Source organism: Sarcophilus harrisii, chromosome 3, assembly GCF_902635505.1.
Source record: "Sarcophilus harrisii chromosome 3, mSarHar1.11, whole genome shotgun sequence".
NCBI lineage: Eukaryota > Metazoa > Chordata > Mammalia > Dasyuromorphia > Dasyuridae > Sarcophilus > Sarcophilus harrisii.
The window spans coordinates 184848839-184866707 of NC_045428.1; the positions used below are offsets into that span (position 1 = coordinate 184848839).

General features: G+C 31.1%; 1 protein-coding gene across 1 annotated transcript; it reads left to right on the forward strand.

Moving 5' to 3' along the window:
* The first annotated feature begins 312 nt into the window (after positions 1-312).
* LOC111719977 (proto-oncogene tyrosine-protein kinase ROS-like) lies at positions 313-11924 on the forward strand. Its single transcript, XM_023500291.2, is given in 6 exon segments — positions 313-495; positions 1310-1410; positions 2944-3094; positions 3097-3166; positions 4004-4170; positions 11775-11924. Coding segments are annotated over 6 exon segments (804 nt in total). The 3' UTR covers positions 11907-11924.
* Positions 11925-17869: the final 5945 nt, after the last annotated feature.

Consider the following 17869-nt stretch of genomic DNA (forward strand, 5'->3'; position numbering starts at 1 on the left):
GAGGTTTGGCAATTGTCAATGCTGTAAAGTTACCCATACATATGACCTGTAAATAAAAAGCTATTTAAAAAAAGAAAGGATTATGCTTAATTTTGCTGGAGATGACATTTTGGTCACAACCCTAATTCTTCTGCATTTCTATATATATATTGCAAGACCTGTGGTCTTTTAATGTAACTACTGCTGGGTCTTATGTGGTTCTAATCATGGCTCCACTGTATTTGAATTGTTCTTTTCTTGTTGCGCGTAATATTTTTTCCTTGAACTAAGGATGCTTTTGCTTATTTCACTGATTGTTTCTAGATACTGAGAATGCCATTGAATACAGAGATTTCAGAAAGGGTGATAATGGCTTCAGGAAGAATAATTGATTTACAACTAGATCCTCTGAAAGGATATGTCTACTGGACCACAATTCATACCTTTGAATGTGCTCTCCTAAATGGATTTCATCCTGCTATGATTATGGAAGAATCCAGTTTCTCAAATAGACAGGTGACATGTAATAAATATATTTTTGTTCTGTTTATTGTTCTGGGTAACCTCATTTGGAGTTTTCTTGGCAAAGATAACTGAAATGGTTTGACATTTTTCTCCTACAATTCATTTTAAGTATAAAGAAACTAAGCCAAATGGAGTTAAGTGACTTGCCCAAGGTCACAAAGCTAGCAAATATCTGAGACTATATTTGAATACAAGTCTTCTTGTCTCCAGGACTGAAACTCTATCTACTATACTATTTAATTGTCCCTATTTAAAACTTGTCCTAAAAATATTCTAATCAGTGTGCCACATCACAGAAAATTATATGACAATTTATGTGCCACTAAAAAAATGAAATTATTGGCTATTGTGATACTGAGGTTTCCAATTTTGTATTAAAAACAAAAGGAAACCTATTTGTTTGTTTAAAGGTAAACAACTAAATGAGTAATATAACCTTTTGTGTATCTTCTATGGTTAAATTTACTCAGAATATCCAGTCATTAGAACATAATTTTTGAATCAATTTTTTTATTTATAAATATTATAATAATTGTTGCCATTTTACTTAAAAAGGCTTATAACATTCGATATGCAGTTAACAGTCTCTTTTATAAGTTGTCATTACCTTTGAAAAATATTCATCCATTACCCATTTATGGAAGTAATAATAGCTTTTCTGTTTCCTGATGTTGTGAAGACTTAAGCCTTATAAATAATCAATGTCTTGGTAATCATGAGAATTGCATGGTGTGTCTAAGATATTTATAATGGACTTATTATTGCACTTTCAAAAACCTTTTTTACTTAAATATTTTCCTTATAGATTGCAGGTTTGACTGTGAATTTTGAATATATGATATTTTACTGGTTGGTCCAAGATAACTTTGGAATTGAAATTTATCAAGCTGAGCTATGTAAGAAAAGGTAATAATATTAAAGATTTTCATTATGGATTTTTTTAAGCTTTAAATCTGTTAGACTAGTAGAAAAATATCTACACTTTAAATGAAAAATGTGAGAAAATAATCTTTATGTAGGACTTGTATGTGTATATGTGTACATGCCTGCACATATACAAACATATAGAAGGTGACATTGCATAGTGATTAGCTGGCCTCAGAATTAGGGACAGGTACTAGCTCTGTCACATATTGACTGCATGACCTTGAAAAAGTCAATGACCATATCAGAGTAAATGACTATGTCTAGGACTAAAAACTAATAGAGATATTGTGTATTTTCATTGATAGAAGGAGCTTCATCACTGGAGCCAGTTTTTTCATTCTTCCTTCCTTGAGCCACAGAGGTAAGCAGCCAGCTCACTTCTCAGTTTGTCCATTTGTTTGGGATCCCATCAGTCCGCAGAATCTGAGGAGACCTCAGTCACTGGGATGGGAGTTTGGAGTTTGGGGATGGGAGAACTTGATTTGGGGCCTTTCCCAAGCCCTGTCAGTGGCACTGGGACCTTTTTAATCACAGGCAGAGGGGGAACCTCTGGGGGTAGAAGAGGTGCTAGGGGTGGTAATGGAGACACTGGGGGTGGTATTGCTGTTCTGCTGTTTATTCTGGGGCTGTTTTGGTTAGCTGATATAAAACTGAATATAGTGGGGGGTTTTCATATTGAAACAAGTATATATATATATATATATATATATATATATATATATATAATTATTCACACTTAAGCATATATGTATATATATTTTAGACCCTTTTCTGTTGTCCTTGATATGTAATAATTATCTGTTCATGTATTATATTGTTACAACTGATCATTGAACGTTTATTTATCATTTAAGCCAAATTGATATTTTAATGATAATAAAAAAAACTAAGGAAATCTAGGTGCGAGCTTGCTACTTGGTAACTCAGCACTGGATCATTATAGTAGTTAAGGCTCAAGAATCATATTTTCTATGTGATTTTTGTTCTGTTTTATTCAGCAGCTTGAGACATTCGACATTGAAATTTATTCAAGATGAAAGAAAAAGGGTGTATAGTTTAATTTTTTTTAGGAGAAAATTACCTTCAATATTTAGGTGTGGGGTGATGGAAAGTAATTTTTGGTAAATAACACCTTAAAAATTATTTTGCAGTCAATATGGATAAATGTACAAGTGGTTATTGATAATACATAAAAAGGAATTATCCTTTATGATTCATTTTTATAAAAAATGGAAATATGTCATACCAAAAAATGGCTGATTCAGTTATGTTTTGAAGAAGGGTTGTATATACGGAAAATATTATTCTCTATTAATATATATTTCCTATTTTATTTAACTAATGTAAAATGACTTTTTTTTAATTCATGGGTGCACTAAATATCTTAGGATGCTGAAATCCCTAGAAAAAATAAAGCAGTTATCATTCACATGTTTTTCCCCTTTGTGGTTATTCTTATAGATTTATTCATAAAAATGTATAGGTACTCATTTATTTTCATTGTTTTTGTAGGGACTGTAAGAGGACTTCAATTTCCAAGATCATATCAATTGATTTGATGAGACTCTCTTATCCTGCACTTCAGTATTATAGTGGTAGATTGGCCTGGATAAGTCAAGCAGGTATTATTTACAGTGTAGAACTTGCCAATCTACAGAAGACAAAAAAATCAACAAAAGAATGAATTTTACTTCTCTTACATCTTTCACAATTGTCTAACCTAGGCCTTTACTAGGCTAGTAGCTTATTACTAGTATTCAAAAGATGGGGGGGGGGAAAGAATACAGTGGCTTATGACACCATCTGAATTTTAATCAATCTGAATTTTGCAAAGTTTTGATAACATTAATTTATGGGGGATTATCTGTGCAAAGGGGATAAATTTGAAAGTCCAATTTCAGGTGAGGGATCTGATATTACTTGTGGGTAATGATTATGATGTCTGCTGAAGATATTGTACAGCATTCTTTATGCTTCATTAAATCCTTATTTAGGGAGGCATTTTAGTTGCACAAAATCAATATGAGCAAATTGAGATAAGCAGAGGAAAACTGAAAAGCTTTGACCAATATTCTGACCACTGGAAAATTGGATTTTTCTTCCAAATTGAGAGTCTATAATTTATTTCATATTTGGAATTATGAAATATATTGAACCCAATAAGGATGACCCTGAGCACTGAAACATTATGCCTGATCTCTTCAAGGTACATGTCTAAGAATTATTATATATATCCTAAGTTTATTTGATATTTTAAGGAAGGTAAAGTATGCTTGTGTGATAGAAAAAAATATGAAAATTGAGTTTTTCAGTAACTAATAATTATTTCAAAATTTATTAATTAAACAATAATTAGCATCTAATGCAGTGACAGTTCAATGCTTTAAAAAGAAAGCATTTTTATTACCTTACATCTTACTCTTCCTAGAATGATTTATCTCCCTCATGGTGCTAATAATCTGCTTTCTGAATATTACTTTTCTTGCATGAACAGAACAGTAAGTGATCATCAAAGATCACTGTAATGCTAAATTGAAGAAAAGTTTTCATGTATTGGTCTTTCATTTTTTAGTTGATTTCTTCATAAAATCTGATGTCATTCCTCAGACTCTCTCCAGAAATTCATTCCACATCACTGGAAACTCATCAGCATTTTGCATTAGCTGGAACATGCCTGAGAATGTTAACCATGGAAATATATATTACCTGTTTAAATCACTTGCTTTTTCTATTGTAGAGGTAAATACTTAACCCAGAGAAATCTGTTCCTTGGAATTGTGCAAGGCATTTCAATCCAGTGGGTAGACAAAAATCTATCTGTTAAAGTTCAGGAAAACACAGACAAACCAAAAAATACCATAAAAATATTGCAAATGAGACTATTAATCAAGGGCAAGGGTTGGAGGGAAGGTAGGAAGTAACACAGACATGATATAATCAATGGATAAAAATTAATTTCAGTGAGCCATGTTAACCCCAGTGGTAAGAATCAAAATTAATTGTGAATCGATGTTCAGCCTCTTGTTTGTTTATCTTTGCATCACATGGCTTTAGATACCTTCTATTCTTGGCTCTATTATTAGACCCTTCAAATGTTTGAGCTGCAAGGTACTTTAAAGGTTATAAACTTCAAAAGCATCACTTTCTAGATTAGGAAATTTAAACCCAGAGAGGTTCTGGCTTGTCTAGGATCATATAACAAGTTAGTGGCTGAGCCAAAGTATTCAGCATGTCTGTATTGCATCCTTTCCATCAAATTTTTACAAGCTGTATGTTATTGTGGAAAAAAAAAAGCTTAACTGGGAGGCATGAGACTGATATTACTGTCCAAACTCAGCTATTAAATAATTATATGATTGAGAGAATAAATTTAACAACCAATGGTTTTTTATGGGAGGAAGGATAATGAAGTAGGGGAAATATTTTTTCATACAAACATAAACGCACATATTTATATATTTTATGTGCATAGACATACATTCATACATTTAAGTCTTCCTCAGCTGCTCGTCATGTTATGAAAACATTCTATTTTCTTGAAAATAAAATTTGTTAGCAGAGCATTTCCTTTAACAGGATTGTACTGTAAAAACTTTGAGTAGAACCTCAGTGTAAGACTGTTGAAACTAAAGTAAACAGAAGCTCATCAGTAATATGGTGTGTGCTTGTTAATCAATATTTTGATCATGACAACCCATGGAATGCAGACACTTGCAAAATACTCTCTAGTTGACATAAACAGATGGTTTTCAGATGAAGACATTAAAACCATTTTTAGTTATATGAAAAATTGCTCTAAATGACTATTGATCAAAGAAATGCAAATTAAAACAACTCTGAGGTACCACTTTAAAGGACCTCTCAGATTGGCTAAATGACGATGATGAATGTTGGAGGAGATGTGGGAAAACTGGGACATTAATACATTGTTGGTGAGTTGTGAACTGATCCAAACATTCTGGAGAGCATTATGGAACTATGCCAAAAGGGTTATCAAATTGTGCATACCCTTTGATCCAGCAGTGTCTCTACTAATTCTGTATCCCAAAGAGATCAAAAAAGGGGGGAAAGAATTCACCTGTGCAAAAATGTTTGTAGTAGCTTTTTTATAGTGGCAAGGAACTGGAGTCTGAGTGGGTGCCCACCAGTTTGAGAATGGCTGAATAAGTTATGGTATATGAATGTTATAGAACATTATTGTTCTGTAAGAAATGTTCAGCAGGATGGTTTCAGAAAGGCCTGGAGAGACAATACAAAGTGATGCTAAGTGAAGTGAGCAGAAACAGGAGAACATTGTACACAACAATAGTGAGATTATGTGATGATCAGTTCTAATGCACAGTTTTTCAACAGTTAATTCAACATGGCTAGCTTGAGTTTCAGTAACTAGATAAGAGGGCCTTTAGGTTTCGGTGCTTCCAGGATGGTGTGATCTGGGAAGTGTTCTGGTGTTAGAATCCTTACAAAGTGACAAGTCAGTTGCTTAATTTAGCATGGTCCTTAGCAAATTCTCTAGCTCACTAATGTATTTAAGTACTCATTGGAGTTCACACTTTTGGAAGGTTCACAAGTCAATATTCAGTATGAGATTCACAAGTCAGAAACCCACAATCCCACTCTCTCAGAGGAGGAGTCAGTCTTTGCGTTCACACCTCTAAAAGAGCATAAAAAGGAGCTGAGTCAGTGAAGTCAGTTAGTTCAGAAGAAGCCCACTCTCAGAGGTGGAGCCAGATTCATTCATCCCATCTCACACCACCGTGGGGGCAGGCTCTCCTCCTTCCCTTTTCCACTGAAAGATAGGCCTCTAAGAAAGGTACCCAGGCCCAAGGAAAGAGACAAGACTTGGAAGGAGAAAATAAATGTTTGGATTTTATCAGCTGGCTGCGTTTGAAGTGATTATTGATCTGAACCAAAACGAAGGCTGCCTCCAGAAACCTCCCCAAGAAACCTGCTCCCAGAGAGAACGATCATATATTATAAAAAAGAAAAAGAACACCACATTCTGGTTACTATTCTCCCAGTTTATGCTGTGCTCTTTCATCCAGTACTAGCACAAGGGTCTCTATAGTGTATTTCTGACCAGAATTTTAGTTTTCTTGCTACTTTTGGTGCCTCTGCTATTGTTGCTGCTGCCTTTAGGCCCCATATCTGGTAATATTCCTTGATATTCTTCCAGCCAGCTCCCACTTCAGTGTCCACAGGCAGACTTTTTTTTTTTTTTCAGTCTTCCTAAATTGACCTAAAATAGAAAAAACAAATACACATATATTCTATGATTTTGAGGAGGAGAGGGGAAGAAAGGAAGGTGTACTGATCAGTATTTGATTTGGGGTCTTTTTAAAAATGTTTAGAGGTTAGGTTTTCAGAGCTAAGCAGAAATGTTCAATTCCTTTCTTCATCTTGGCTTTCCCCATCCCATTCCTTATTTTTTTTATATATAAGCAGATATAAGCACTAGAAATAGATCTATCCTGGCCTAAGCTCTCCTAGAATAATATAGGACTGGTTCTATCCAGAATTCCTCCTTAAGTTGTGAAAGCCTTTTTCGTGGTAATACCTCCTGTTACCAACTATTTTCACTGTATCTTTCATGGTGGTCTTAGAACTTTTCTGGTGTGCCAATTTTTTGAATAGTTAAATTTTAAGCAGAACTTTATAATGATGATTGGTAATTTAGAGAATTTGTGATTCTCATAGGTAGAAAAAGATTTAGAACCACCATTCTATTAAATAGTAAAATCAGAATTTGCAAAACATTAACATGAGTGATGTTTGAGTCTTTAAAAAAATTTTGAAGTTTTTAAATAAGTAGTTTAAATGAGGACCAAAAGGTAGAAATATTTGTGAACCACAATCATATTACTTTGCTTTTAAGAGGTCCTTGCCTTTGTTGAGTAGATGAGCCTTCCATTTCTCATATAACTTATGTCCATAGCCATTCATCCCATCTGTCAAGAACAAATTTTTCAAGTTCAGATTTAAGTTTGAATTTATCATCTAAAATAGGAATGAGAAGATACTTAATTTATAATGAAAATCAAATATTGGACAGGCAATAGGCATTTATTCATATCACAAGAAAAATACTAAGTTGTAAGAACCAAAACAGAATCTCACAGTATATTTTAGTAATTATGTTACTCAAATATAATTCAGAAACAATATATAAATATTATTATAATTTCTCAAGAAACTGATGATTAAAATTCATTGGAATTAGCAAGACTGCTAATTAAAGATTTTACGTTTCACTTTGCCTCTGTGCTTTTCAAAAAAAACTTGAAGTCCACCTCTTCTGAATCCTGGGCCATTCTTTTATTAGGAGCCATCTTTTTATTATTTAATTCCATTTTATTTGATTTTTCAGTTTCAAATTATCCCCTTTCTCCCTGTCCTCTTCCCTACACATTGAGAAATTAGGAAAAATAAAACAAACTACAAATATTACTGCTAGCAATGTCAAAGAAAGAGAAGAAAAAAAGATGTGCTCATATCTGTTATCTGAGTTGATCAGCTCTCTATCTGAAATTGGTTAGGTGTTTTATCATGAGTCCTTTGAAATTTTGATTGGTCATTGTGTTGATCAGCATTACAAAGTCTTTCAAAGTTCATTATCTTTATAATATTTGTTTCTGTGCTGTCTTTTTCTCTAGTTCTACTTCAATTTTTTTCAGTTCATACAAGACTTCCTAGATTTTTCTAAAACCATCCCTTTCATCATCTCTCCATCACATTCATATATCATAATTTATTCAGTCATTCCACAGTTGATAAGAATCCCCTATTTCTTTGCCATTGCAAAAAGAACTTCTATAAGTATCTGTATATATATATATATTTTTTTTTTCTTTCCCACTTCCTTTTATTTCTTTGGGATTATAGCAATAGTAGTGAAATTGCTAGATCAAAGTTTATAGCTTTTTGGGTCTTGTTCTAAATTACTTTTCAGAATGTTCACACACTATGCATTAGTGTATTTATTTTCCCATATCCCCTGCAACATTTCTCATCTTCCTTTTTTGTCATTTTAGCTAATATCTATGTGAGGCGGTACGTAAGAGTTGTTTTAATCTTAATAAATAGTACTTCAGTAGATAATAGGGATTTCTCCATGGATCACAACACATCATGAAACAACAAGATCTCTAGAAATGTGTGATTCTCAATTTTGCCACAATTTTCTAGTCATAGTATACCCCATCTTATTTTTTTATAAAAGTATAAGACTTTACATTTATCTTTATTGAATTTCATCCTATTAGAATCAGCCCAATGAACTAAGCTTTCAAGATCTTTTTTTTTTTTTTTTTTTGGTGTCTTAACTACTCCTCCCAGGTTTGTGTAATCTAAAAAAATTGATGAGAAGAATATCATCTGTGTCTTTATATAACTATATAAAGTTAAATAGCATAGGGTCAAGTATGTATCTCTGGAGTAATCCACTTCAGACCTCCTGTCATTTTGATATTGAATAATTAACTACTGTTTGAATCCACTCAACCAAATGGTTTTGAATCCATCTGGTATTATTATCAATTAATTCAAATCTCTCCATATTCTTACAAGGAAAGTATGAAATACTTTATCAGAAGCTTTGCTAAGATATAGATTAATGATATCTTTAGCTTTCTCTGATCTATTAAATTAATAATAATGTCAAAAAAGGATATGAGTTTACCTAGCATGACTTGTTCTTGATAAGGCATATAGGCTCTTTTTAATAAATTATTTCTTTCTAGTTATTCACCAACATCTTTTTAATAAGTCTTTCAAAAACTTTTTCAGAAACCAAAGTCAAGCTCACTGGCATGTCATTTTGGGGATATTTTATATTAAAAAAATTCAGGTCCATATTCACCCGTCTCTAATTTATGGTTCTTTCTCAGTTTCCAGTCAACATGCCTGTATTAAAAACCTATTATATACCAAGCTTACTGCTAAGTTGATGGAGTGACAAACACAAATATGAAGTCTCTCTTCTCAAGGAGCTTATATTCTATCAAGGAAATAACACACATACATCTATATAAAATATTCATAAAACTAAATACAAAATATATTTAGTTACTGAATAGATCTGAAAATAGATCTAGTTACTGAAATAATCACAGAAGATTTCATGGAAAAGGTGATGCTTGATGTGAACTTCAAAGGAAAGTATCTTTAAAGATAAGTTGAGGAAGCAGCACTTCCCAGTCATAGGGAACAACAATTTCATGTGTGAGAAACAGCAGGTAAGCCAGTTTGGCTGGATTGAAAAGTGTGAGAAGGGGAGTAATATACAGTGAAAACGTAATGGGTGGTTTGACATTATGGTATGAGGAAGTAATTTAAGTACTTGATATATTTGTACTGGTGTTGAGAACAAGACTTACATCTTTCTGGGCATAGCACATTGAACAATTCAGACTATAAATTATACTGATATTTTTTTAAAAATATAAATTGGCCATCATATAATTAAATTAATGTAGTAGTAGGTTATGTTGTAAAGAAATATTATAGCTGTTTTTTTAAAAATAAAGATTGAACATAAATATTAGAAGTTCTAATTTGTTGAAGAATAAGAATATTTATTAGCATCATATATCACAATGATCAAAAAAATTAAGGTGGCAGAAAGCTTAGAAGTCACGTAATCCAAATGTATCATTTTATAGATGAAAAACTGAAGCACATACAGGTGAAGCTAGACAATGTCACATATCTATTGACTACTAAATGATAGATGTAAATATTCAAACTTCTTATGAGTGCCTTTATTTCTATATAAGAGCCATTTCCCCCATATGGTGCCTCATCACTAAACCATTCTTGTAAGAAAATCAAATCATTTAAGTTAAACCAATCTATCTTATGGCCATTCTTGATATCAGATGCAATAATCAATACCATTCATCTCTACCTCTCTTCTTACACAAGTAAAGTACATTGCCTAATCTTTTCTCTGAGGAAATGATTATTTCATTTAATCAGAGTTTAGCTGTCCTCTAGTTTTTTTCAGTTATGTTATAATTATATATTATATATTGCTCTCCTTATTCTACTTATTTTACTCTGCATCAATTCATACAAGTCTTTTCATTTTTCTCTTAATTTCTCTTAATATTTGGCATTCCTTATGGTTCAGTAGTATCCCACTGACTTTATTTCATACTTTATATAGGAATTCTCTAATAGATGAGCATCCACTTTTTGGTAAGTTGAGAAATGATGCTTTTTATGAAACACACATGCACTCATGTGCACATGCAAAAATATATTATTTATATCTTTTGAATTCCTAGAGAATTGTGGGCAATAGTGAGTTTGCTATGCCAAATCCTGTAAAGGATCCAGGATAAGTGATTTCATCGTTTTTTAAAACATAGTTCCAATTCATTTTTCACAAAGTTGAGCCAATTTATAACTACACTAATATTTTGTTGTTTCTTATTGCAGCCTTTCCAATGTTAACTATTGTCATGTTTCATTTCTTTTAGCTTCTTTTTAAATTTGCCATTCAGTCCTCTTAAATATCATTTGAATCTTTGACTTCTTACCTATTTTTAAATCTCTTGATCAATACACAATAATAATACACAATAATAATATATAGTAATAGTAATACACAATATTAGTAATAGTAATATACAATACACAACAATAATATTTAAATATCTTATTTTTATTATAAAATGAATTTGAAGTCTTTGTGACTCAAATTTATCTGAGAAAAATATATTGAGAATCTGTCACATGCAAGAATTAAGCTAGATGCTATATGGGAAATACAAAAACAAACAATCCAAAAAAAAAACATAAGATTCTTCATCTTCCTAGAAAGAGGGAAGAAATATTTTCTCTTATTAATGGATTCTTTACACAAGTCAGATTTATGGTCAGTCACTACCTCTACTTTGATAGCTCCCCTGAGGTTCATTCACTTGTGTCTATAGATGCACTGCCTCCTTTCAATTAAAAGATTTTTATTGAAAAAGTAATATGTTCTTTGTGAAGAAAGTGATGCATTCAGATATTGGATTCCTTAGTGAAATTACCCTAACTGTGCCTTGCACAATGTTCCTTTTTTTCATATCTTTCTTGACTCAATTTCTATCACATAAAGACTATAAACATATACTCCTTTTGAGTTTTAATAAGTGCTAAAATATGATTGTACATTCCTGAGATTCTGTTCACTTTGGTAGAAAAATGTGTTTATTATTTTAATATTGAATAAAATAAACATCTAAATATATGGTTGAGATCATTTCATGGAATTTCAGCAGGTTTTTAAATATTTTTTTTAAATTTTAGACAATCTTTTACTTTTTCATTATATCTTATTTTCTTGTTCCAAGGATTTTATGACACCAAAATATTGTTTGAGGAGCCTACATCCTTTCTCAGAGTTTGATGTAAGTGTAAAGCTTTATACTTATTGGGGATCTACTGCTGAAATGTTATTAATTCTTCCATTCTCCATAATCTAATATGTTTGTACAAAATATTGTCAGAAATCATTATGTTTTGTGAAAAAGGAAAATTGTATGTGGTGACAATTTTATAAAAGCATTACCATAAATTCACATATATTGGTTCTAGGACTTTAAAATTGATGTAAAATTTGGATCTAAGAAACATTCTGTGGTTTTTCAGTGGACTCAATTCTGCTACTCACCTTGTAACAAAATGTGCAAAATATATTTCATTAATTTATACTGTAGATTTTGTTTTTTAAAGTGAACATTTATGAAATGCTCCTTCTAAAGAAAATTATTTTTATTTCCTGCAACAATGGAAGCTATAAGTTCACTAAACTGACTATTTTAGGAAGTTAATTGTACTGTACTTATAATGTAAAATTTATACCAATTTATATACATATATTTAATAAAAATTAATGTTTTTTGTGATTCAATTTTAGCCCAATTTTCTCCTCACCCATCATATTCCACAATCTGGTATTTTGTACAAAATATTGTCAGAAATCACTATGTTTTGTAAAAAAGGAAAATTGTGCGCAGTGGCAATTTTATAAAAGTATTTCCATAAATTCACATATATTTGTTCTAGGACCTTAAAATTAATGTAAATATTTAAATCTTATAGATTTTGTTTTTTAAAGTGAACATTTATGAAATGCCCCTTCTAAAGAAAATTATTTTTTATTTCCTGCAACAGTGGAAGCTATAAGTAAACTAAACTGACTTTTTAGGAAGTTACTTAAAATACTTAAAATGTAAAATTTATGCAAACTTATATACATATATTTAATAATAATCATTATTTTTATGATTAAATTTGTCATTACAAAGACTTAGAAAATTACATTCACAAAGGTGATATATTGGAAAAAAATATAGCAAAATCCAAACAGGGAATTATACTATATATTTGGCTCACACATTCCCAAGGAGGAAAATTTTGGTAATTCAAAGTATGACAGAATTGAGAGTTATCAGTAAATTTTTCTGTATTAAAATTAAAATATATTTTCTTGCTTCAAAGAATGTCATCATGCATATATATATATATACACACATATATGCATATATATAAGTATATAAGTGATTTGGTTAATTTAACAGAAGAAGTATACACTGGAATTAGACTTTAAACTTTTTCTTTTGAATTTGTCTGGCACTCTTTATATTCCATCATTCTTCCAAAGGGGCAATTATGTACTAAGCCTGGATTCAAGAAAACCTAAATTTATATACAGCCTTAGACACTTACTAATTGACTCTGGGCAAGTCACTTCATATATATGTTTTAGTTTCCTCAGCTGTAAAACGGGGATAATAATGTCTAGATATAAAAATCACAATCACAATCCTATTGTGAGAATTATGTGAGACATTATTTGTAAAGTCCTTTGCAAATTGCCTGACAAATACTAGGCACTTAAATATGCGCCTTCTTTCTCTTTTGCAACTAGAAATTATTAAGACTATGGTATAGTCTTATACCATATATAAGTTCTCATATTTCTAATAAGTAGAAATGGTAATATATTATATAATAGAAAGATTATGAATTCACATTGGATAGAATTAATTATGAAAATTGAGTTATTTTATGAACTAGAAAGAAAAAAGTCTTATTATTAATTCTTTCTAGCTGGTCACAATATTATTTTTAAGCAGAATAAGGATTTCATTTAGTTTTTTTTAGTGACAACAATATAATGAAGCCAGTAATATATTTCTCAAGATAATGGGTAAAAATGCAAATTATTAATGAAATTTTCTTCCTTTTGTTAACTTGACCATTAATGTGATTCTATCCTTATGTATTTATTTTGATCCATGTTATTTCATTGCTATGCAAGTAATTTTTTTGTATATCATCATTGTGCCATACATACATGTATTAAAATAAAATGGAGTGATAAAATGAATGTAACAATATCCATTCCAAAAATACTACTTAAACTAATCTATTTATTTAGTGCCATACCAATCAGCCTCCCAAAAAGCTATTTTAATAACCTAGAAAAAATAACATCAAAATTCATCTGGAAGAACAAAAGGTCAAGACTTTCAAGGGAACTAATAAAAAAAAAATCAAATGAAGGTAGCCTAGCTGTACCAGATCTAAAACTATATTATAAAGTTGCAGTCACCAAAACCATTTGGTATTGACTAAGAAATACACTAGCTGATTAGTGAAATAGGTTAAGTTTACAGAACAAAATAATAACTATAATAACCTAGTGTTTGACAAAACCAAAGACCCAGTTTCTGGGATAAGAACTCACTGTTTGACAAAAACTGGTGGGAATACTGGAAATTAGTATGGCAGAAACTAGGCATTGACCTACACTTAATACCATACACCAAGATAAGGTCAAAATGGGTTTATGATCTAGGCATAAAAAATGATATTATAAATAAATTAGAAGAACATAGGATAGTTTATCTCTCAGACCTGTGGAGGAGGAAGGAATTTGTGACCAAAGAAGAACTAAAGATCATTATTAATCACAAAATAGAAAATTTTGATTATATCAAGTTAAAAAATTTTTGTACAAACAAAATTAATGGGGACAGGATTAGAAGGAAAGCAATAAACTGGGAAAATATTTTTATAGCTAAAGATTCTGATAAAGACCTCATTTTCAAATTATATAGAGAATTGACTCTAAATTATAGGAAATCAAGCCATTCTCCAATTGATAAATGGTCAAAGGATATGAACAGACAATTTTCAGATGAAGAAATTTAAACTATTTCTAGCCATATGAAAAGATGTCCCAAATCATTATTCATCAGAGAAATGCAAATAGAACTCTGAGAGACCACTATACATCTCTCAGATTGGGTAGGATGCCTAGAAAATACAATGATGAATGTTGGAGGGTATGTGGGAAAACTGGGACACTGATACATTGTTGGTGGAATTGTGAATACATCCAACCATTCTGGAGAGCAATTTGGAGCTATGCTCAAAAGCTGTCAAACTGTGCATACCCGTTGATCTAGTAGTGTTACTACTGGGTTTATATATTTCAAGGAGATCTTAAAGAAGGGAAAGAGACCTGTATGTACAAAAATGTTTGTGGCAGCCCTTTTTGTAGTGACTAGAAACTGGAAATTGAATGGATACCCATCAATTTGAAGATGGCTGAATAAATTGTTGTATATGAATGTTATGGAATATTATTGTTCTGTAAAAAATGACCAGTAGGATGATTTCAGAAAGGTCTGGAAAGGCTTACATGAACTGATACTAAGTGAAATGAGTAGAACCAGAAGATCATTATACACTTTAACAATAATACTTCATGATGATCAATTCTGATGGACATGGCTCTCTTCAACAATGGCCTGAACCAAATCAGTTCCAATTGTTCAGTAATGAAGAGAATCAACTACTCTACACCCAGCGGAAGAAGTATGGGAAATGAGTGTAGACTACAGCATAGCATTTCTACTCCTGTTATTGTCCACTTGCATTTTTTCCCCTCTCAGGTTATTTTTACCTTATTTCTAAATCTGATTTTTCTTATGCAGCAAGATAACTGTATAAAAATGTATACATATATTGCATTCAACCTATACTTTAATAAATTTAATATGTATTAGTCTACCTATCATCTAGGGGAGGAGGTAGAGGGAAGGAGGGGAAAAGTTGGAACAGAAGGTTTTGCAAGGGTCAATGCTGAAAAATTACTCATGCATATGTCTTGTAAATAAAAAGCTATAATAAAAAAATTTAAAAAAATTATAAAAAGATATCCATTTCAATTTATTCATTAACATTTTTCCAGTTGAGGAAATTTCCTGGTTTCATGTCATATCATTTGTTTCATATCATGTCATATCATATCATATGCTTCATTGTTTCTAGAATCATTATATGACTAAATATATGTTTTTTTTCCTACAATGTTATTTTTGACTATCTTCTTTTTATCTACCATGGAATAAAACTTGTCACCTCAATCTAATGATGAAAGTATTACTTCTTGGCAGTATTAAAAAATGTGTTCTACTTTTGTAGTATAAAGGACTGAGAGTAACATATCTTTATCATATGTTTAAGTAGGGTTTTAAGGGTTTAATCTGTGACCAAGTTGCAGAATAATATGGCCTAGGCCATATAAGGACTTTAATTCTAATTATGACCCCCTTACCAATAAGGAACCAACATAAACTTTAAAAAATATTTTAATATCAATCGATGAAAGATTTTTATAGTATTCTACTACCTCAGTCAGAATAAAAGAACAAAAATTATAATATATATGAAGTCAAAGGACATGCATTTGAATCTTGGCTTTCCTATTTACTGCCTGTAAGTCATGCTTTTGGCTTCAGTTTTGTCATTTCTTTAAAATAAAAATGTTATGAACCTTTGAATTCCCTAGAATATTCTCTCTCTGTCAAGGTCTTTGCCTATATAAGGATATTTGTTACTCCTATATATAGAACCTATACTTTTATATAGGCAACAACCTTGACAGAGAGAAAATTGCTTCTACACCCGAGCTTTAATCTGAAACAATTTTCCTTATTTCTCATGAGGTACAAATGTGAAAGCACCCAGAAGTGGAATTACTTCCATTTTCATAACATGGTCTATACTGTCTTTAGAAATTCTATCTCTCATGCAGATAACTTTTTAAGCCATGTAGTGAGCCAGTTCACACTGTATATAATCAGGGCAAAAAGTCAAACAAGAATCCTGATAGTGTCATGATAAAATTAAAAGTGTGGTACCTTCTGTATTGAGTAATTTTACAATGTTTAGTAGCATTCCATATTTTACAGTATTTGGGGTTTTTTCCAAATTTTTTTCCTTTTCCCAAAGATCCCACTAAAGGCATTGAATCCTGAACCTATTTCAGGTTTGTTGTGAGGATCAAATGAGATATATGTAAAATATCTTGCATAATAACTAGCACATAGTATGTAACTAATCAATATTTGTTTCTTTTCTTGTTTCTCCAACCATGCCCTAATACTTTTGTATTTATAGCAAGTGATAGATTGCTACTTTAATGAAACATTTAGGGCAATTGGTTGGGAGATTTCTAAATTTTTCTCTAATCTTTCAGGCTTCTCATTGTCTTTTCATCTTGTAGTTAAAAGGAAAATGTCTTCCCTAGACTCTGATCTTCATATAGAATGAGCTTGAGATCTTTTTGTGAAAGAGAAAATCAAATGAAGAAGAACTAGGTGCTGATGATTTTCTAATTTCCAGATTGATAAGAAATCATCATACTTGCTCTAGGAATCATAATAAAATCAACACTAACATTCTTGTAAAGGTTAAGCCAATCAATTTCTGTATGATTCTAATCATCAATCTGTCTCTTCCCTGACGAAAATATCCCTCTCTTATCTATAACTCTGCTTCATTCAGTTGTTCAATTATATCTGACTCTTTGGAAATTAGATTATTATTATCCTGATTATTATCAGGAGTTACTTTGTCCAACTTTATGCCAATAAATGTGATAACTTAAATGAAATGGATGAATACCTTGAAAAATATAGGTTACCTAGATTAACAGAGGAAGAAGAAAATTGGTTAAATAATCCCATTTTAGAAAAAGAAATAGAACAAGCTATTAATTAACTCACTAAAAAAAATCCCCAGGACCAGATGGATTTATATGCAAATTCTACCAAACATTTAAAGAACAATTAACTCCAAAGCTATATAAACTATTTGAAAAAATAAAGAAGGAAGGAGTCCTACTAAATTTTTTTTTTATGACACAGACATAGTACTGATACCTAAACCAGGTAAGACAAAAACAGAGAAAGAAAATTATAGGCCAATCTCCCTAATAAACATCAATGCAAAAATCTTAAATAAAATCTTAGCAAAAAAATTACAGAAAGTCATCCATTTATACCAGGGATGCAGGGATGGTTCAATATTAGGAAAACTATTAGCCTAATTTACCATATCAATAACCAAATTAACAAAAATCATATGA